The sequence below is a fragment of the Anneissia japonica genome, unplaced genomic scaffold (assembly GCF_011630105.1).
Source record: "Anneissia japonica isolate Jap-2015-1 unplaced genomic scaffold, ASM1163010v1 scaffold288126_len377047_cov203, whole genome shotgun sequence".
In the NCBI taxonomy this organism is placed as follows: Eukaryota; Metazoa; Echinodermata; class Crinoidea; order Comatulida; family Comatulidae; genus Anneissia; species Anneissia japonica.
Genome location: NW_022721684.1, coordinates 321610 through 343451, shown reverse-complemented (window position 1 = coordinate 343451; position 21842 = coordinate 321610). Strand labels below are relative to the sequence as shown.

Here is a 21842-nt window from a genome sequence, read left to right as displayed (position 1 = left end):
CCATTGGACCTACCATTATTATAATTATTCAGAAATCACATCAGTGCATTGTCTGTCTCTTATACACATCTTATATATATATTAAATTAACATTTTTTTTATATTATTAAAGATTTCTTTAATACTTTACTGCCGTATTCAAGAACTTGGTATCTGGTTCATCCTTTTTATACTGATAGTATTTAAAATTTTAATTTCTCGACCTTATCTCTCATCCTTAATTCAAATACGTCAATTTACGATACTAATAATTCCTTTAAAACGTACATTTTTTTCACATCATCGTAACATTTTATTGTATGCTTTTTTTTAAGCTTTCGAGAGTTATTTATGCCTGGACTGTCATTATTGTAATTTCCATTGTCATTATCATTAACGTGATTATTATCATTATATTAATTATAATGCAGTGATGTTATTGTCCTTCCTTTAACACACATAATTATCCAGTCCTTAACGTCAGGGACAGTTCCTGAATATCTAAAATCTGCTCAAATTCACCCTCTCCTAAAAAAGAAGAGTCTCGACTTGGATGTCCTTAAGTAATTATCGTCCAATAGGCCTATCTCAATAAATCCGCATATCGCGTCCACCATGGTGTCGAGACTGCATTTTTAAAGGTAGAAAATGACATATTAACAGCCATGGATGAAGGTAAACTGTCGCCCTTGTTCTCTTGGACTTGTCTGCGGCCTTTGATACGGTGGACCACTGCATTTTAATAAATACACTTTTTTTTTTATAAGAACACATTTTATAAGAACACTGAGGCTGAAATTGCTTAAAAATTAAGAACAAAATAAAAACAAATTGAGGCTGAGGTAAAATTTCAAACGACGTTTATATTTTTAAAAATCAAAATATTATATCTGTACATTATGTGCAGAAGGTGTGACTGTAATATCCTCTATAATACAGTAGAGTAGGTGTACCTATCTGACATTTGGGGGAAATTTTTTAAGGGGTCACTTTCTTTCACGTACATTTCAGTACAGTGCATACTGCCGTACAATTAAATAATTTTTTTGTTTAAAAGGTGTGTAAACTAAGAACAAAATAAGAACATTTTGGGCCTGAAATCGGCCAAAAAATAAGAACACTGAGCCTGGGCAAAATTTTACTGGTTCTTATAAAAAAAAAGTGTATTTTCCAAGAAGGTGGGTTTGATGGAACCATACTAAAAGTGATTTATATCTTACATTTCAGGTAGAACACAGTGCGTAAAATCAATGAAACATCTTCTGCACCTTGTCGACTCTTATTTGGAGTGCCACAAGGAAGCGTGCTTGGTTGGTCCTCTCTTTCCATTTACTGTCGCCCCTTGGGTGATAGGCCTATAGTTCGAAGACACAATCTGCAGTTTCGCCTATGCCGACGACACTCAATTTTACATTTCTTTTAAGCCCAATCAATGGAGACTGCTCCAGCCTACATCTCAAATCTACTTACGATCAAACAACAAAAATTTGCTCTATGAACCACTCATACACAACAACTGGGGGAAACGTACTTTTACATCCGCTGCACCACACTTACGGAATTTGTTACCAGATAACATTAAACAAAGTACTCCCCTCAGCATATATAAGAATAAGCTTAAGACGTTTTTGTTCACTTCATCCTTACGATAAATACACACTAAATAATCTGTTTAAATTTTTTCAATATTGTACTTTTAGGCATAGATTAAGTTTAGGCCACTCCTGTAAGGGTAGCGGTGTGGGACCCCCCCCCCCCACCTTTAAGGGGCAGCCCATAAACGGAAACGTGAGACGTTCCTTCCCTCCGTGGGTCTTAGGAGTTGCTAATTAGGAATTTCTGCCTTGGGCATGCAAAGGCACTCTTGAAGCCTCCCCCACCAGGGATACGGTTATTAATTTTATTTATTTTTTTATTCGTGAAGATTACAAACTGATAATAACTCTCTCGACTTCTGTATTGCACCATGAGCATCTTTGATGGATACTGACGCATTATAAATGTTCAATATTATTATTATTATTATTATTATTATTATTATTATTATTATTATTATTATTATTATTATTATTATTATTATTATTATTATTATTATTATTATTATCATTATCATTATTATTATTATTATTATTATTTATCGTTGTTACCATTGGACCTACCATTATTATAATTATTCAGAAATCACATCAGTGCATTGTAGTTTCTATTACATGATGACAGTACCATGCTTGGGATATCCCTATGAATTTCCCGAGAAATGGTTAATCAGCAGTGCACTGTAATACAGAGTGCGAGTTCTCAGTCGGGGGTAAATGCAGAGTAGACCAGTTTGCTCTCAGGGGAAAATTGTTCCAAGCCCACAGTTAAAAGGCGTACTGGATTGTCATCTACCCAAACGTTCTACTAGAACCTAGACATTACTTTTCAATGAAAGGCACCCAAAAATAAGCTAATTATAATTATTATTATGTATTCAAGATATAATTTGGATATTTTCGGGGGTGGGGGTCACATTGTACAGGTACATTATTATAGCTTTTTTTCATTGAATTCATGCAGACCCTAGAGTTGACGACCGGTTGTACATAGGTGTCGAGGCCCTGTTAAAAGCTGATATCTTACCCCCGATGGTCCGTGTCATCGAAAACTATTACTCAGCTGATCCAACAGAATGTGTTGATGAAGAAGATGTGTTGGAGTTGTATCGTGTTGACGTCGCGCCAGACGATATGCGACACAGAGGACGTATGGTAAGAGCATTATTTAAATGCCCGTTTTGTTAGGGTTTGCTGTTTTTTTTCTTGCACCATACTAGTATATTCACTGTACTTAGGCCTACTATATATGACCTGATCAACAGTAGGCATTTTTAGTAAAACATTTTTTGACCTGATACATATATTGTATTTGTTGTGTTTTATCTACTGATCAGGGAGTTCACAACTCCCTGTACTGATGTATCCCTGCTATATAAACTGCTGCATTATGTCCGATTGTTAGATCTGCGCCAATATAACTCTCTGTGGTCTAGTGGTATGATGCCAACCTAAATAGCGAGAGGATGTATGTTCGAGTCCAGACAGAGATACTTTTTTCCATACTCGAGTCATGGAGGAATACGTTTAGACTCGAATGAGATAGGTGTTATAAACTCCCAGAAACAGCAAGTCTAAAACTGCATTTATAATTATTTTTATGCCTATAATCGAAATAATGTGACAGAAGAGGAACTTAAACCCGGATCTTTTACCCACACGGAAACATCATACCACAGACGCATTCAAGTGCTAGTAGTGACGGAATATTATTAGAAGGGAATTTCCATGTAGATGAAGTTGACAGTTTAAAAGGAAAAACGGTTTACTTCTTAGTCGTAAGTGTATATATACATACACACACATATATATATATATATAAATGAAAATGCAAAATACTGAACAAATGTGTCGGTGGTAGGCCTAAAGCTGTTTTGTAAAACACGTTTTGTTTCTTGTAGTGCGTTTACGGAAAAAACCAACAAAACTACGACCTTTACTTACATCAAGGAATGTCGACAGCACACTTCACAACAAAAATCAGTGCCCACCTTCACCCGATGACAGAATTGGTAGAGCTTTCGTTCCCTCAAGTAAGTCATCATTCATGCCATAAGATTACGTCATGAGCATGAACATTTACGTCACGAGCCCGAACATTTAAATGGCGTAATACCAGAATAGTGGAGAACCAGGTTATCAAAATACCGTAAAACCTCGAATAGAAACCTGGGCTCATTCTTTTTTTAGGACCCTTGGATGGGCTTCTTTTCAAGATGGGCCTCTTTCGAGATGGGCTTCTTTTCGAGATTTACATTCGCAAACTAAAGAGGAAGACGTTCTTTCAAAATGAATGCTGTCAATTTTGGATTTGCTACATTTGCTACATTAAAAAATATTGAACAGAATTTGGAATTTTATTGAAATATTGAATTTTAGTTGAAAAAATGACATTTTTTCAACTAAAATTAAATGAAATTTCAAATTCTGTTCAATATTTTTTATAAAGTACATTGAAATAATATTGATACTGACACGCTATCATAATAATATAAGATAACGTCAGTATGAATGTAACAACTATCTCGAAAAAAGCCCAGTTATTTTGATTAAAAGCCCATGAGTTTCTTTTCGAGATGGGTTTCTTTTTTTTACAAACTTAAGAGGGGCTTCATTGTTATATATATCCACCAGTCCATTCACACACGAAACCATACACCAACTGGTTCAATCTATCTACCCGTCATTAATCTAATCATTAATCCTTTCTATCCATCTATCTATCCATCTATATACAGAACGGTATTCATCTGTTCGTCCGCCTGTATAATATTCATCCATGCATGCATCCACCAATCCGTCCACCATCTATTATTATCCATCAACTCATCCTCCATCAATCAGTGAATCAATCCATCCATCCACTTAAACATCGATTTCTCTCCATATATATTTCTATCCTTATTTGCATTTTATCAAACCATCACTCTCAGATTTGCTATAGATACTAAAAATACGAACACTATTTTATTCATTTGTGATGGACTATTATAGTATTAGCCTAAAATGCCAGTGTCTTTGTTTCTCAAACTAGGTAAGAAATCCGTGAAAGAAGCTGCAGAAATCAACGAAACGGAAATCAAACGGCAAATAACAGACCTAAAGAATGAAGTGGACATGTGGAAAAATCTGTACAACGCTGTGAAAACGATTACTCCAGAACGACCGGATCGTCCTGACAAACCTCCACCAGAACGGCCGCCGAAACCAGGGCAAAAGCCAACAACACCCACACCAGACAAAGAACCAGTTTCTTCTCCTAAACTGCCTAACAAAACAGATTATGTGAAGAGTATTGGAAAATTAACATCAAAAAAATTACTTAATAAAGTAACTTCATTTAGCCACAAAACAAGCAAAGAGCCGAAAATGCTTAAAACACCGGAAATACCGGCAAAACCGGCCAAATCACCTACATCACCCAAGCCACCAGACCCAGATACAAGCTACGAACAACCTATGGAAACTACCAAAAACCATTATGAACTACAGGATGATGATGATGATGATGATGATGATGATGATGAGTACGTTCAACATTTATCATTGCATATTTACACCTTAGACCATGTTATGGTATAATGTCCACTCACTGGCCACTGTTATATAATGATTAAAACAGTTAGACAACACACCTTTTGATTTGTTAGACAGAAAAGGCGTGATCGGGCGTCGTTCAAAATGTTTTGAGCCTCCGAAAAATATGACAATTTATGAGTTTAAAAGAAAATACATATATTTTTTGTTTTCTCTCCGACGAATTGAGGTTTTTTTCTTAAAGATTGGGGAGGAGACCTTCCCCGACAAGGGACTTCCCCCGGGCCTCGAACTGGCGCCACCCCTGCGTACACGGCATCAATACTTTTAAAAATTGTTAATATTTATTGAGACACTTCTGACAATCGCCAGTTGTGTGATGCATCAAGCTTGTTTTCGATACAATCAATACACACTATCGCGACAACTTTCGGCAAGCTTGGTTTAGCTTGGTTTCCATATAATCGCACACTGTCGCTACAGTTTTTTGTTTTTTTTTACTGCAATCGTTGCAATGCGTAGCTGTCCCTGACTTAATGGAAACGCTCCGTGACTGAACTGACCGATCAGCGTCATCAAAGGATCCGGCGATGATAGCATGTAGCGATTTTTATGAAACCAGGCTTTCCATGCAATCGGCACGCTATCGCTGACAGCTTTCCGTGAACATCGGTTTAGCTCGGTTTCCATAAAATCGCTCACCCTATCGGCGACAGTCGCCGACGGTTGTTGAACCAGGTTCAAACCTTCCCGAAAACTGTCGGTTACTGTCGCCGATAGGGTGAGCGATTCTATGGAAACCGAACTTTTTGCTGATTGGTCGGTAGATTCGGGGAGCCTTTCCGATTGCGTCGGGGACGCGGTGCAACAATTGCAAATGAAAACACTATAGCGACAGTGTAGCGTCTTGCGTACGAACGTGACGTCTGATTACGCAGGATTGGAAGACACTCCCTCCAGGATGACCCGGACTTACAGGACCACCCTCACCCACACTGGGTGTACCCACCACATTTTGATTTTTTGTGAGGGGGTGGGGTCCGTGTGTACCTTTCTTCACGGAATCAATAGTACAAATGCTCTTCTGTTTGAAGTGTGCGCACTATTGTTACCATCTCCAGTCAGATATCAGTGGGTTTTTGTCTAGCGTAGCTACAAATTTTCAATTGGAACGGACTCTTTCCCCTTTTTGTAATCTTTGTCTAAATGTAGGCCATTTAAAGCAAAAATCTACCGTCAAATAAATCCACACCTCACTCACTCAAATACTTCATCTCCTCAGATATGATTACATTCCTGGTTCAGAAGGTGACAGTGGTTCTAATAAACAGCAATCCTGGAAAAAGAAGTATGAATCCCAGCAGCAAGTAAGTCGAAGTCGAGTACAAGAATAAGCACTCTTGTAGTTTCAATTTCGCAAAACCAAAGTTCAATGCAAGACAATTGGCTTATTCCGACCAATTTTTATAAACAGTTTTGCACATTATAGACAAACCATAACCAAACTCATATAAAATACAGACGAAAATATACATTATGGTGTGATTAGCTTTTTATGCACATTAACACTGACAAAAAAAATGAGCATGGGCTTATCATAACACATTTATATTCATTTTTTAAATCAATTTGTAAATTTACTTTCCAACTTTTAGATTTGTAAGTTAAATTTGTATGTGTCGTGCTTTTTTTCTCCTACTGATTTTTGAAATTTTGTCGTTTGTTTACGAAATTGCCAATAAAGAACACTTGAATTTGAATGTAACCTGAGATGATTTTTGTTTGTGAATTATATTAAATGAGTAAGCCAATCCGATCTCCTGCCTGAGTTGCGCAAAGTATAGTGCTAATTATTTATAAATATATTGTTTTTTCCTATTAGATGATCGAAACATTTAGAAAACAGGAAGCAAGTTTAAAAAAGGAGTTACGGGTAAGTAATTATTATTATCATCATTATCATCATCATCATTATTGTTACTGTTTTTGTTATTATTATTATTATTATTATTATTATTATTATTGTTATTATTAATATATACTTAAAGCCTTATTATTATTATTATTATTCATTTTGTTAAGAGCGTTTTTTGAAGGTGTATGGTTCCTGAGGACCTAATACAGGCCCAGAGCACGAATTTTGCAAGCCACATAATACAAATAATAAACTGGTCTATATTAAAAGCTAAACTTTAATTGGCATATCAAAGGAAATATATATATAACACAATATCGAACAATATTCTCAATAATTATGTTTCAGGAAGCGAAGAATAAAAATGACGAATATGTTCACAAGATACATACTCTTCAACGAGAAATCGAGTCAATAATGAACAATGGAGAGGATATATACGACACAATTAACGAGCGACCATTACCTCCAACTCCAAATATCATGCAGCATATCTACAACAGCCCCTCGGAAGGTGCCTCCCGGGGCATGAAGATTTCAACAAAAGAGCTCCAGAGTTACACAGTGGCCGGAGTCGAGAGGTTCATGAAAGAGATTGGCCTTGAGAAATACGCATTAGCATTCCGAAAGGAGGAAATAGACGGGCCTCTACTGCTTGCGTTGGACGAATCAATGCTTACAGAACTTGGAATGTCAACTTTAGATGCAAGAAAACTTTTTGTTAGGATAGGGAAAGTGACGACGGGTCAGTAAAACTATTTAACAAAGTTGGAAGTTGAAAATTGTTACTGTGACATTCTCTATTGCTCGACCTAACAATTGTGGGCTACTCGTCAGCATTGGTTAAAAACGAAACCACCATTCAGTTAAACGTTTTGGTAGTTTGAACACGCACTAATAATGATGTTCAGAAATCGATAGTTATAATTCCATAGGCCTAATGTATTAGTAAATATCAATTTTCTAATATTTCTCGAAAAAAAGCAAACAAACAAATCGGCCTATATATATATATATATATATACGTTTGGCACAGGCCCATAGTAATTGTTACCAGTACTAATTTTGAAAGTCGTAGAGTAGACCTACAGTTTGGAAATCTAAGTTTTTCATCTAAACTACAGGGATACTTTTAGTACCGTACTACTGTAACCTCATACATCCAGATAAAAGTCCTACAAGTATATTACTTATAAAATATTAAAAATGCAGTAGAACTTCTATTAAGGAGACACCTTCGGGACTGAAACAAGTGTCCCCTTATTAGTAGTGTCCCCTGAATATTGGTACCCCTATTCAGGACCAAAAGTACGAAATTTTCCCCTTAATAGGGGTTTTTGACATTTTCTCTTGCAACGATGACATACACTCTTTATAATTTTATTTTTATTGGCATAAGAATCAGTTACAGTAGAATTAAAACTAATTTATAGCAATAATTTGCAATGCAAATACAATTAATTTATAATATGAAATCAGCAGAAATATAATTAATTAAGACAACAATAGTTTTCTATTTTCCCAATATTATTTCATCATCCAAGACCAAGTATTATTATTTTTGAAGAATGAAAAGTATAGCCGCGTTACTCTGATACAGTATAGAACAATATAAAGTAAATAACAGCAGCACTTTTGAGACTAACAATATAGAATTTATTCTCTAGCTTTCGTCCACACAGTGGACTTCATCAGGAGATTTGTACAGTCTCCTGATGAAGTCCATTGTGTGGACAAAAGCTAGAGAATAAATTCTATATTGTTAGTCTCAAAAGTGCTGCTGTTATTTACTTTATATTGTTCTATTATTTTTAAAATATTGAATTTTCTATTGGATGGAGTGTGAATGGAGTAACGACCTAAGGGTGCATATTATGGTATGGATTAGAATGAAAAGTATATTATATGAAAAAACAATATTTCTATACAAATGTTCGGATTCAGGGGGGAAAAATTCTGGTTTATTGATCAAAAGGTCTCAAAATATGTTGAATGAATTTTTGAGACTGCTGTAGTTGTGATACAACGAAGAAAAAATAGGTGTCCCCTTAATAGGCATAGGGGTTATTTGACCATTTGGCATACTCAGAAAGTTCCGCCGTTCCCTTAGTAGGGGTGCCTCTTAATAGGAGTTGACTGTAGGCCTAGTTTTAAGAGATATATTTCCCCTCGTTTCACGGAAAAGTGTCGCTCTAATAGGGGCTTCTTCTGAATAGGGGTGTCTCAATATTAGCCATTCTCAAGAGAGAACTTTTGGTGTCGACACTGTATGACAGACTTGACAGAGTACAAATCTTGACAGTCGAAGAAAGTCGATGGAACATGAACAGAAAACAGGGAAGAATAAAACGATATACTGTAGGCCTACTGTATATGGTTTATAAACAGTATGGGCCTGTATATTATAGGCCTATAGATAGGCCTTAAACAAAACCATGGAGTGATGGCAGTTTGTTGGTATATTTATTAGATTTAAATGAACAAACGTTTTCGGTTATCAACCTTTGTCAAGCAAATATGTATATCAAGAGCGTATCTAAGGTGTCTCTTATACACATCTAGATGTGTATAAGAGACCAAGAACTATGTTCGAATTCTGTACAGCTGACGTCCTATGTTCTATATAAATATGCTGACTTAGGAACATTAACATTTATATTTCGACTACTCAACCTGTAGTCTTTGTCAACGCTTGACACAAAATCAAAGACTGGAATTATAGTTAAAGTATTTGTTGCAATAAACTTCAGTGTTTCTGAAGTCAACATTTTTACAACATGTATATATAATATAATGTATCTCCTGTCGAGATCGAGTTAAAATCCGTATTAATTACAAACTAAATAGAATTACACAAATTCTTCGGTCATTTTTAAGGCGGATATAGGCCCTAGGCCAATGCAATAATTTGTTAATATTAACATCTTATTGTATACTACTGTAGTATACTTAAAGTTAATAGCATAAACATTAATCAATCACCAACGTTTTAACAGGAAGGAATTACTTTAGACTTAACATATAGTTTGTTTTATATTCACTGCGTAACCACAACAAAAATTGGCGACCGGGTTTTAACTACGTACCGTATGTTATCATTTTCCTGTTGCAATGTACAATTTCCAATGCATTATTAATCGCATTTCATGTTTCAGAAATAAACCGAGTTTGTGTGAAACATGTTTGCTGCCCTATATAATATCTGTCTGTTTAATTTTTTTTTTCAATTTAATGTATCTCACTTTTACAACAGTGGCACACATAAAATAGCTTTATCGTGCATCCGAAATATCTTAATACAAAACATAAAATTAACATTATTTTCTAAATACAAAAGAATGTTATACAGAGGCCTACTAAATTTAAAACAAATCTTTAAACAATTAAAAAATACAGAAAGAGAAGCTTGAAATCAAATTGTGAGCTAAACAGATTCTTAATCTATATATCGAATTCGTAATAAATAAACCTGTCTGTTGCAATATACAATTTCCAATGCATTAACTGACCATATTTCATGTTTCAGAAATAAACCTGAGTTTGTGTAAAACTGCCCTCTATACCATAATATTGATTTCTATCGAATGATTTCTATGAACTTCTTGATCCATTAAAAGACATGGTCTTTAATGGTGTGGTGTCAGAAAAATAAGTGGTCCGACAGAGGATTTGACATAATAAGTGGTCCGACAGAAGATTTGACATAATAAGTGGTCCGACAGAGGATTTTACATGTTGAAGCTCCGATAGGGGTCCAGCGGCTAATCTCTTGCTGCCTGAATGAAGAATTTGGCCGAGACACTCTAGAACATATTATTTACCAAAGAAAATTAATAAATTAATAATTCAGAAAAAATATATTTTTGCTTTGATCGGGTGAATGTGAACAAGAGGGGGAGCTCTGATAGGGGTCCAGCGACTAATCCTGAATGAAGAATTTGGCCAAGACACTCTAGAACATGTTATTTACCAAAGAAAATTAATAAATTGATAATTCAGAAAAAAATATATTTTTGCTTTGATCGGGTGAATGTGAACGAGAGGGGGAGCTTGAGCAGTTTGACGGAAAGGGGAGGGATTTGGCCAGTTTTTTAGGCAATGTGCTGCTCAGGGGTTAATCTGACGTGTTCTTATGAATTATGCAGACTAGATAGAACCAGTGACAGATTGGCTTATCTTCCCTGTTTTTTGGGGGGGGGGGAGGAAGGGGAAACGATAACGGGCATCACTCAAAATCTCTTAGAAGTGTTTCAGGTGGCCTAAACCCTGGAAACAATGACAATGTAGCTTTTTTAAAGACGTATGTGTTGGATTGTACTGTTGCGTGTGCTGTGTCAGAAAAAGTGAATACCACTTTCAAGTAATTTGAATGCTAATACTTTACACCATGAAGACCGCAACCTTCGGATCGGATGTACAGCAGGGGTCATGCGAGCATAGGACTCCTGCACAATGGATATCACTCATCAACTAATTCACACGAGCCATTTCTCAGTCAATACAAAAATTAAAAAAACAAGAAGAAATTGCTACTTTTGTTTCATTTACAAAGTGATTAGCATTTATTTCCAAGAATAACTGGAAAGACTACATACACAATGAAGTCAATTTGGATAATAATTTTTCTCTGACACAATTTGATTGATAGTAGTATTACAGACAAATGGGTGAAAGATATTGCAGGTATGACATTTACACAATGAGCCTGCTAGTACACCATTAACATCATTTTTAAAACTTAATAAACTATTTTAAATAATTTGTTTTTTTCAATACATTGACAAAAATCACAACTTAGGATTTAGACACTCAAGAACACATTAAAATTGAAGATGAACAAAATAAATAAATAAATGTAAATTAACGAATCAAAACACAGGATACATGAAGCAAACAATTGGCCTGAATAAGATGCATTGTCTCCAATTTTACTACAGGATTTTATGCCCTAGTTTACCCCCGGTTTTGACTGCCAAAATAATTGGGTGGGGGAACATTAGTATTTCTGGAATGACTTGTCATTTTCAGGTCAGGACGCATTACTACAGGGCACCCTTCAATTTGAGACCCCTCTCCGAGACCCCTCTAATTTGTAACCACTTTTTAAAAGAACCAAATAACAATCTTCTAACACAATGCTAATCCTCTAATTGGAGACCAACAAGAGACCACACCAAATGTTCACATCCCAAAGGTCGTCTCGAATTGGAGGGCGAACTGTAGTACATTGTTCTTCTCTTAAAAATCTAGAAGTTGCTAATAAAGTGAAACTAGCTTTACACTGGTATGAACTCCTTTGAATCACTCGTGCAAACTTCCAACTTTAATAACAAAGTTAAATTTTATAAATTTATTCATTCATTCTTACTGATTTCTAATTTTTCATTAACAAATAAATACTAAAATTAAAGAAAGACAAATTAATTTTTAAAAAAATCTTTGCTAAATTTAAGAAACGACTGAAAGTTGCCTTGCGGTTTACTGTAATTCATCAAGTTATAAATACAAATGTCTTGTTACAAGAAATATGAGTTGAAAGAATTGCTTCTAAATACATAATGATTTTCAACAAAATATCAACATTTATGAATATTTCATGGTTGTTTATTCTTAGATTAAAATCAAATTCAACTTTGTATACTTTTATTGATTATTTTTTTAGAACCATAGTGCAGGATTATCCATCCAGGTACACTTTTTAATTGTTTTTTTTTTCTCCAACTGTCGAACTGTCTCTTTACGACAGGAATATATCCTTCAGTAAAAAGCACCTTTACAATAAAAAAAAAGACTATTACTTACAATTTGTACATTGAACTTATTATATACATAATTTACATTTAAGGCCCCATGTTACTCAGGCTGTTGTTCTAAGTACAGTGTAACTGAAACAATATGATCAGAAAACAAAAACATTTCAAAGCAAATTTTCAAAGTAACGAAATATATGAGTTGTGTGGGTATAAAAATACTAAAATGTAGTTAACAGATAAATTCACTATTTAAAAATTTGGTTAATCTTATTTTCCCCAGATTACAGTGAAAAATACCCGTAAAAACAGAGAAATGAAGGTTTCTTAAGTTGATTGTCTCTCTTTAATTATAACATGATAGTAATAATAAATTATTAGCTATGCATATTCAAGATCAAATTTACATTAACACAGCATAATAATGCAGTTAATGATTTAAATATTTATGATTCTGTATGAATATTCATGATCTAAGTATTGTACCATTAACCTAGCACATAAAGATGCAGTTTGATTGAAATATTTATGAATATTCATGATCAACACATAGCATCAAAAAATGATGATAAAGACCATGCCAGAAGGCATATCAAGCACACTGTTGTAAAATACAGATGTGTAGTCATTCTATGGCTATCAGCAACAAGTCCATTTCAGCGTTACAAGCTTCGCAGCACATCCCCTCTGCCGCGACCGACAACCACATTAATTAAATCAATCTCAAGGTGTTTTCGGACACTGCGTGCCAACTGAATTGTCCAGATGTTTCTTGGACTGCCGCGTGTCTCTAAATTACAATGTCAAGTCTTTGCGTATACAGCCCACACGTAAATTGTCCAGATGTTTGCTGGGACAGTTGTGTGCTGCTATATTTTCATCCACAAGTTCCTGCATATATAACATCATCGCATAAAACTATCTCCTTTTATTCAGTCTGATGATGAGGTGGGCAACATCGTGTTTCCGTTTTCCTGCTTTACTGAATTGATTGCACTTCGTAGTTGTAGTAACCATTGTTTTTTATCATGTTCATCGTTCGCTTGCAAACTGCATGACTGTCCGCTACTGCCATCCACAGGGTTAATTCGTAATGTGTGTTTATCTGTTAGAAGAAAATGAAAATATAAATTTAGTTTTATATAAACAAATAGAAATATATGCATTGTGAGACTGATAGAGCAAAGCCTAGTGGGACAAAATAATGACCACATACTGTACTAATGAGATAATTAATATCATGATTAAAATAATTAATTAAGCTTCATAACCATGAACTCATAAGCTCATTAATTAAAAATTAATTATTATTTTATCTCATTCTAAACATCAGAATTCATGATCTTATAACTCACATTTGGATGAAATCAGCCAGAGAGAATATTTCAATATTTAAAGTCTTAAATCACTTAATATTATATATATATATTTTGGACATATTGTTGCATTCATCATATTTATAAATTAATAATAGAGAAGAACTTACATGTTTGGTTGTTTGTGAAAGCACCTCTGAATGACCCACCAGACTTGACTGTTCCATCAGATAGATCTTCGACCATCAGGTTTCCGATGGGAATTGGTTGACGGTGAACTTGGTAGGCTTTGTTGCCATTGCGCGTGACCAGCCTCGTCATCACCAGTATCTCCTCAAACAGGAATACATGAAGTTTCTGCAAGGTTAACGATAAACATTCACGTCAGTATGAAATGAAGGATTATAAATATATAAATTCATGAGGACAAGACACCTGCTGTGGGGATGTCATGTGACTGAGATAATTTGCATAGTCATTGACTGAATCATGTACCCTTGAAATTGTACCGTTGTTCTTCAATAAGTTTTATGCTGGGTATACAACAGGCTTATGTTTGTTCAGACATATAAGAAAATATGTATAGTTTGACCAGATATGGTTGAGTATGTCAGATAAAAAATGCTGAAACATATAACTTACTGTTCCTTTGCTGTTTTTCAGTAAACCACCACAGAGCAGGACTTTTTGTTCATTTATCAGCGGATGCCTTTGTTTGTCGTCTAAGTATTCAAATGAGTTGATGTAATGACGGCATTTTGTTTCTCCTGTTCGCCTATCAACCATTTTTATCATATTCTCTGCAACTTTTATCTATAAAGAGTAAGAAAAGTCATAACTTATTTGAACAAGAAAAAAAAAATAAAATAAAATAAATTCAGGTTTTTAATGGCTGGTTTGTTGTGGTTAAATGTTTATGTTGGGAGAAGATGACGTAAACTGGTTGTCTGGAGGAAGCCAACACAGAACCAGACCAATCATTTAGACCAGGTAGCAAACTCGGAAGTTATAAAGACTAAACCACAAGATATCTCATCAGACAGAACAAGTTATTTATTGATAATTTGAGGTGGTACAACCCACAAGATTATGGGCAAGGCTGAAGCCAGATTCATAAATCTCTCAATTTGAATGGTAATGACATTTACAGGAAGTTTCGATATGAATTTTCAAATTAATCACTATCAATACGACCACAAATGTGATAAGAGTGACATAAATTTTTAAAACTATTAGACTTACTGCTTCTACTAAAGATTGTCTATCTTCGTGATCGCTTGGCGTCAACATTAAGATGTTCTTCAGCAAGAGTGGGTACTTTACTAGTCGACTTCTGGGAACGTCTAGAAAATTCCAAAGATCTAGCTTGCGGCTGAATGGCGATTCTTGACACCTTTGCAGAAAGTCACTAACTTGCTTTGTCTGCTTCTTCTCATCAAGGAGAGTCTTTGCAGCGAGTTGGTTGGAACAATATGTTATATATGTATCTAGAACGGTGGGCAACTGTAGAAAAAAAAAACAAAAAAAAATGTTTATCATTCCAAAGTGTTTACTTGCCTCGAATAACAAGGTCAGTTGGGAGAAATTGCTGAAAACTTCCTTGTACCAAACCAAGAGGTCCAGTCATTTACCTTGAAATTCAATACACCTAAGCATTTCCCTCTTAAAACATTCATGTTAATTTTCTCAGTCAACCTTCCAATCTTTCCCTGTACTGTATGTTTTCAGGTTAAATACTTGCAATTATAGCTATACATTGTGCCTAGAACTTAATTATTACGAGCAAAACAGGACATACCCATTCTAGGAAAACTTTTCCGACAACATCTGTGGTACCATCTTGATTTCTTTGCAACCTTAATCCATTAATTAATTCTGAAAAATACAAAAAAATGTGTTTTATGAGATAATGTCATAAATTTTCAATTGCAAGAACATTCATCATAATGATCGCATGCCTTCTCCTTGTGACAGATTGGTTTAGTTCTCTTTAAGCTGTCCAAAATTTTGTCAATTGGGTCCCAACTTCCCATAGCCTATTAAATTGTTTTCAACATCTAACAGAAAGAGAAAATTAGATTTACACAAGAACTAGAAAACACATAACAGGGGTACAATATGTGTTCTTACACCATTTGGAATAACAAGTAAGAACATGTGCCTCTGCTAGACTATCTGTAACAAATATTTACCTATAGGAGGAGATTCTATTGTATAATTCATTTAAGTATTGTACTACATGTCTCTTCTGATGTGAAATTGATGCGTATTTGAGTTTCACTTCTCAGGCTCGCATTACGTAGTTCAGGTATTCAGTCCAAATTAATGCACTCCCCAGGAGGTAGATTTTTTCACTATTAACAAATAATACAGTTTGTTTTTTTCCAGGTAAGCTTCCCCCTAAGAAAAAATATTTACTGATTTTTTGATTTATTTTTCCTTACTATAAGCTAGCCTCCAGACAAAAAACCTGATTTTGAATTGTAATGAAAAAGCTATCAACAGGAAACATTTGTACAGGGATAATTAATTAAATTAAGCTTCAGTAGTTGGACCATAATACTTTCACTTTAAGCCACATAATCTTGGTTACCTAGCTGCTGCAAACACTTTGTTCACCAGTATCATATATACTTATCAACTGATAAACAATTTGTTTTAAAATGTTTCATGATCTTCTTAAAGCCAGTCTAAAATTGCTAACATGATTTTTTGTTGGCTAACATTAAGCAAATCATTTCTTTCATGCATTTCCCAATGTGATTGGTTGTTGTTATGGAGCTCATAATCTTAGTCGTACTGATATGCAATCGCTAATAATGAGAGACTGCACATGAGAGTGCAACGGCAGGTTACTATGGATTTGATTTGAGGAATGCTGTGCTTTTAATACCTATGAATAGTATTAGCTAATTTTGGTATGTATCTGATTTTCTATTGCGCTTAAGTCTTATCTTAAAACTTCTCACACAAATCTTCTGAAGAGCATCATAAAAATATCACTAAGGGTTTCAGATCAAAATGAAACTTTTCTAGGTCTTTAAAATCATTTTCGCTTGTGAGTTGAATATCATTTGAATTAATATTAATTAGATTTCAGCTGAAAATGCTTTTAGCTTGCTACTCTAGATGAACTTATCTATTGGAACTAATTCAAGAATTGCTCAAGACAAGATCTTACAACTTCGCAGACACACGGGGAAGAGTAAAAAATGGAATGCTTGTTTCACTTCATTCAAAAATGGCACAGCGCCAATGTGTGTTTACAACAATTTGAGTGACACCTTGTGAAAACAAATATTGAAAATCGTTATAAGAACTTACCTTCGTGTAATGGAGTCAACGTTTCTAACGTGCCAAATATTGTGTTCAATTCGTTCTCTGTAAGCATTTGCAATGATCGCATGGAATCGCGGTAGGTTTTCATGATCAGTTTTAGATCGTCTACCATGTCGTGCTCCCCTTGTAACAGCTCAAAAATTGCCTATTAAAATACAAAGAGTATTGTAGAATTATTATGCTGTGTAGCTAGCTAAAGGACAAACAAAAACCATTAAACATAACACCAAATGGTATTACATGAAGTGTTCAACTTGAAAACTTTGGCCTTTGCAAACAATTCTGAAATTATCTTAGACAGTACCCACAACCAGACATCACAGTTTGTGTCTAGCCCAAGAAATCTGTTCACCAGACATGATTAAACAATCTTTTTCAGACAGACATTTGCTAATAATTAACTACCATATCAAATTAAATTTTCAAATAGGAATACCAGTCAACATGTTGGTAACAAAAGAAACCCACATTTTAAATGTTAATAAGTTATATACAGTAGTAGTATATAAATATAAGTTGTTCTTAAACACATTAAAAAAAAAAAACTTCAGTTAATTAAACTTACCTCTTGCCGTTTTATCTGTATTTTCGTCATTACTTCGTTGATATTTCCCTGTACGGTTTCCGACCATAATCTGCTGTCCCGCCTCTTCGTTGGCGTAGCCTGGGGTTTGCTGTATGGTTTGATCGTCACACTCGGCGATGAGGTGCTGTTGCGAAAACTCATCGACCTCTGTAAAAGTAATTTTGAGATCTGAAGCACATGAAAATTCTCTCGTAATTCCACAATGGCAGGTTTCTTCACTTTGCTAGTCGCGACACTCGTGCTGGCCATGTTTTCTTTGGAGCCAGACCCAAGGTAATAATTTTCACAAGGCATGACTTTGTTATACAGTGAGACTAAAATCCCTGCTTAGCTATTGTTCCTCTCACTGCTGTATTCGTTAATGATCTGAGTGGCTGGCTGTTGAGTTCTGATTTTAATGATGCAGTCAGGAACAGCTGACCAATAAACAACAGCCAATAGGAAGCCTGCCCTTCGTATAGTAGGTTATAGATGATATGCTGCCTGTTCAGTGTCTGTCATGATAAGAATGCCTACACCCACCTAGCTAAAGGTTCTATTTGAACCACAGTATATGTCCCAAAATAGAAATATTTTTAGGCTCAAAATATTAATTTAGTTGCCTAGATCAGCATCATAATATCACTATTGTTATATTACTATTGTTGTTATATCATTGTTTAATTATGGTTAATACATTAGCTTGAAAAGCTAATGGAGCTGTTTCATATTTTATTAACGAACACGGACATGCTCAATAAGCACCATTCTTATGTAATTTCTTAGGTTCAGCCCACAAAGAAATCAGCAAATGCAATATTCTATGTTTTTTTGTTATGATAACTGTAGGTGTACATAAGTAATTGTTTGGTTAACTGAGTTCATGTGAATGGTTATGTAAGCTGTAAAGCTGAAGTCTCATCATGGATGTTTCGAGAAAAAAGGAGAGGGATCGGCTGATGTTGAACTGGGTATATAATTAATTCTTCCAATTTAGTTATTTTTTTTTGGCTTAGTTATTTCTTTAATTTTGATGGGTTTTATATGATTGTGTTTTTTAACTGTCCTTCATTGTAGAATTAAGTGAATATCATTATCCTGTGACTTTTCACACAATAATTTCCTTTGGATACACTTCCCACTAGGAATTGTTGCCACTCATTAAAGAAAAGCGTAAAATTCTTATTTAAAAATATATTAGTCGGCTGGTATCACCGGCTACCATCAGTCCTACTGAACTCAATGGTAATGTAAAAAAACTCTTTTCACAAAAACAACAGTAAATTTGTTGGTAATCAATTTAAATATTTTAAGTTTAAAAGTCTGTAAATTCTTGTAAATCCAAGAAATATAAATTGTTTAGACATGTGGCTGAAGTTCTTAATGTTGATTCTTTTAAATAAGCAATTGCATTTTTTAGGGTTTTCCTGATTCTACCAGAAATATTAACACCACCCACAGTTTCCCCAGATTTTTAATTAAAAATTTATTACTGTTTTTCATTATTTCTTCAAACACCCCTTCAATTTCTTAGAATATTTGTTTCTACAATATATCCAATATATCATCATTGTTTCTCAATGCAGCCTGGCTTTAAGTCTGCCAAAAATAATTTCTATCAGTGGTACAGTATGTCAATGTAATGAACGTTTCATTTTCTAGGAAACATACAAGTGCATTTTCATGTTGCAAATCATGAGGGAGACACTGAATATGACATATTAAAATAGAATCAATCAATTAGCCAATCTATCAAAAAGATAAAAATGTGTGGTACTACACTAGAAAAACTTTTAAAAACTCGTGCCTGTAGTGTAAAATAAATACTTCAATTACATATAAAGTTTTGAAATGACTGAGATATGTGAAACCATACCTCCATGGTGAAACATAATTTATTTTATTTTTTTCTTTTTACATAAACTAGACATTTATGACTTATTTACGTACTATATTTAAAAAATGTAAAATGGTAGGGGAAAAAAATGAAAACAATGAAAAATGTGGGTGTACTTCATATAAATAAATCTCTAATTTCAGCCTACATCCTACATAAGATAGATTAAATAATTGTATAACCATTATTGAAAATTGTAAATTATATAATAAGTAGCTATTTCTCCATAAGAAGACAGACATACGTTGGAATAATGGCTACTTGATATTTGGTAATAAAATGACACTTAACACAGCTTGCTATCTCCTCATCACATAACTACCTCAATATGAGGCATGATAAAAATAGATCCAAATATAAAGACGACTAGTTAATCTTAGACTAGACAATTATGCAAATTGTTCTCTTACTTAGAAATCCACAGGTATGAATCTATTTAAAATACGTCATTACTTTTAAACACTGTTGAAATTTGAGTTGAAAAAAAAAACCATAATTACTGTATATACAAAACACACTACTATGTGAGAGGTCATTTTTTTTTTCTCTTTAGAGAATCCCTAGCTTGACATCCTCTCCATGTTAAATTAATTACATGTTATTGAAATCAGCCAAAGACTGAACTTTCAGTTTTAGGCCGCAATCCTAGAATGTACAAACTGATAGTTCCAAGGCCGTGCAGACTGCTTAAGATGCATTAACAACATGAATAACATGCTCACCGCCTGGGAATTATGGGGCGCTATTAACTAGCAAACAAATCATCTAACCACCGACAGAGTGTCAAGAAATTGTTTCATTTATGATAAATGGGAGAAATAATATTTTCTGAAAACTTATACATTTGATAAAAAGGTGAATATGTTTATATCAATGTATCCCAGCATGCTGTAAACCGTTGTGAGAATGATTTAATGTTTATTGGGGCTATACAAAAATAAATTATTATTATTATTATTATTATTATTATTATTATTATTATTATCAATAACTTTTTTGTGCTTTTTTATTACTATATTTATTCAAAGTATTTTATATTAGGCAAGAAATATATTCTTTTAAGGAAGGCTTCTTTTGTGGCTGTCAGTTTTTACAAATCAAGGGTGAAACCAAATATGATCCAAACAAGTGAAAATACAAAAATATGAAAATAATACTGCTAATAATAATACTGATATTACTGCTTTAGTAATTTGATATGCCAGTGATAAGGACTGTGTTGTTGAAAAAAAAAAATTAAAAACTGTAGCAAAAAAAAAAAAAAAGAAAAAAAAAACTCCAAAACACAGACACAAGAACACTTCATTTTCTACAAGGTCTTTCTTTAAACCATATTTTAATAGCCATGTTTATTTGTTGCCCACCACACCGAATTCTTGGATTCGCTAACAAGATTATAATTAAATAAATTACTATATTTCAATAATAAAAGTGTTTAAACATTGGAATCAAAAGAAAGACTGTAATGAAAGTACGCAACTGCTTATAGCCTCGAAAGATTTGGCACTAAATATTCTCACTTTAGACAATCATTACGACAGGTAAGTTAGCTTAAAAGCTTTACTTGAATGTAATCCTTATGTTGCTCCGACAAGCTAAACTAGGATGATGTAATATTTATTACTTTCAATGGGAAAATTACAAAAAAGGAACACAGTTAAAGGAAACGATAAGTGGATGCAATTGTAATGTGTTAATGTATGTATGTGTAAATTTAAATTACCGGTATGTATTATTAAGTATCACATAAATATAAATCTTTTTTTTTTTTTTTTTTATCATAGAAATATATATTGTATAACTTTTACACCTTTCTTTGGGCCAGATCATGTGTTCCTGCCAGGGCAAAAAATGAATTTGAGTCCACACATCATGAATTGGCACTTGACATTTGGCCTCATTCTGACCGCGATTTGACATTTAATCTCAAACGTCCAGTCTTTTTTTAC

General features: G+C 34.0%; 2 protein-coding genes across 2 annotated transcripts in view; one reads left to right on the top strand and one right to left on the bottom strand.

The window, feature by feature from the left end:
• The window catches only part of LOC117111723, a 10242-nt gene extending 1730 nt beyond the window's left edge, over positions 1-8512 (top strand). The window contains exons 2-8 of the mRNA XM_033254717.1: positions 2539-2729; positions 3476-3607; positions 4313-4316; positions 4609-5101; positions 6394-6478; positions 6994-7044; positions 7375-8512. Of these exons, the coding sequence (XP_033110608.1) occupies positions 2539-2729; positions 3476-3607; positions 4313-4316; positions 4609-5101; positions 6394-6478; positions 6994-7044; positions 7375-7779 (1361 nt within the window). The 3' untranslated portion in view covers positions 7780-8512. The remainder of the gene's footprint in view (positions 1-2538; positions 2730-3475; positions 3608-4312; positions 4317-4608; positions 5102-6393; positions 6479-6993; positions 7045-7374) is intronic.
• Positions 8513-11552: 3040 nt separating this feature from the next.
• Positions 11553-21842, bottom strand: part of LOC117111728 (rho guanine nucleotide exchange factor 3-like) — a 34768-nt gene continuing 24478 nt past the window's right edge. The window contains exons 3-9 of the mRNA XM_033254726.1: positions 17997-18164; positions 17417-17576; positions 15891-15967; positions 15335-15595; positions 14735-14905; positions 14263-14449; positions 11553-13881 (exon numbers count right to left, since the gene is read on the bottom strand). Of these exons, the coding sequence (XP_033110617.1) occupies positions 13709-13881; positions 14263-14449; positions 14735-14905; positions 15335-15595; positions 15891-15967; positions 17417-17576; positions 17997-18164 (1197 nt within the window). The 3' untranslated portion in view covers positions 11553-13708. The remainder of the gene's footprint in view (positions 13882-14262; positions 14450-14734; positions 14906-15334; positions 15596-15890; positions 15968-17416; positions 17577-17996; positions 18165-21842) is intronic.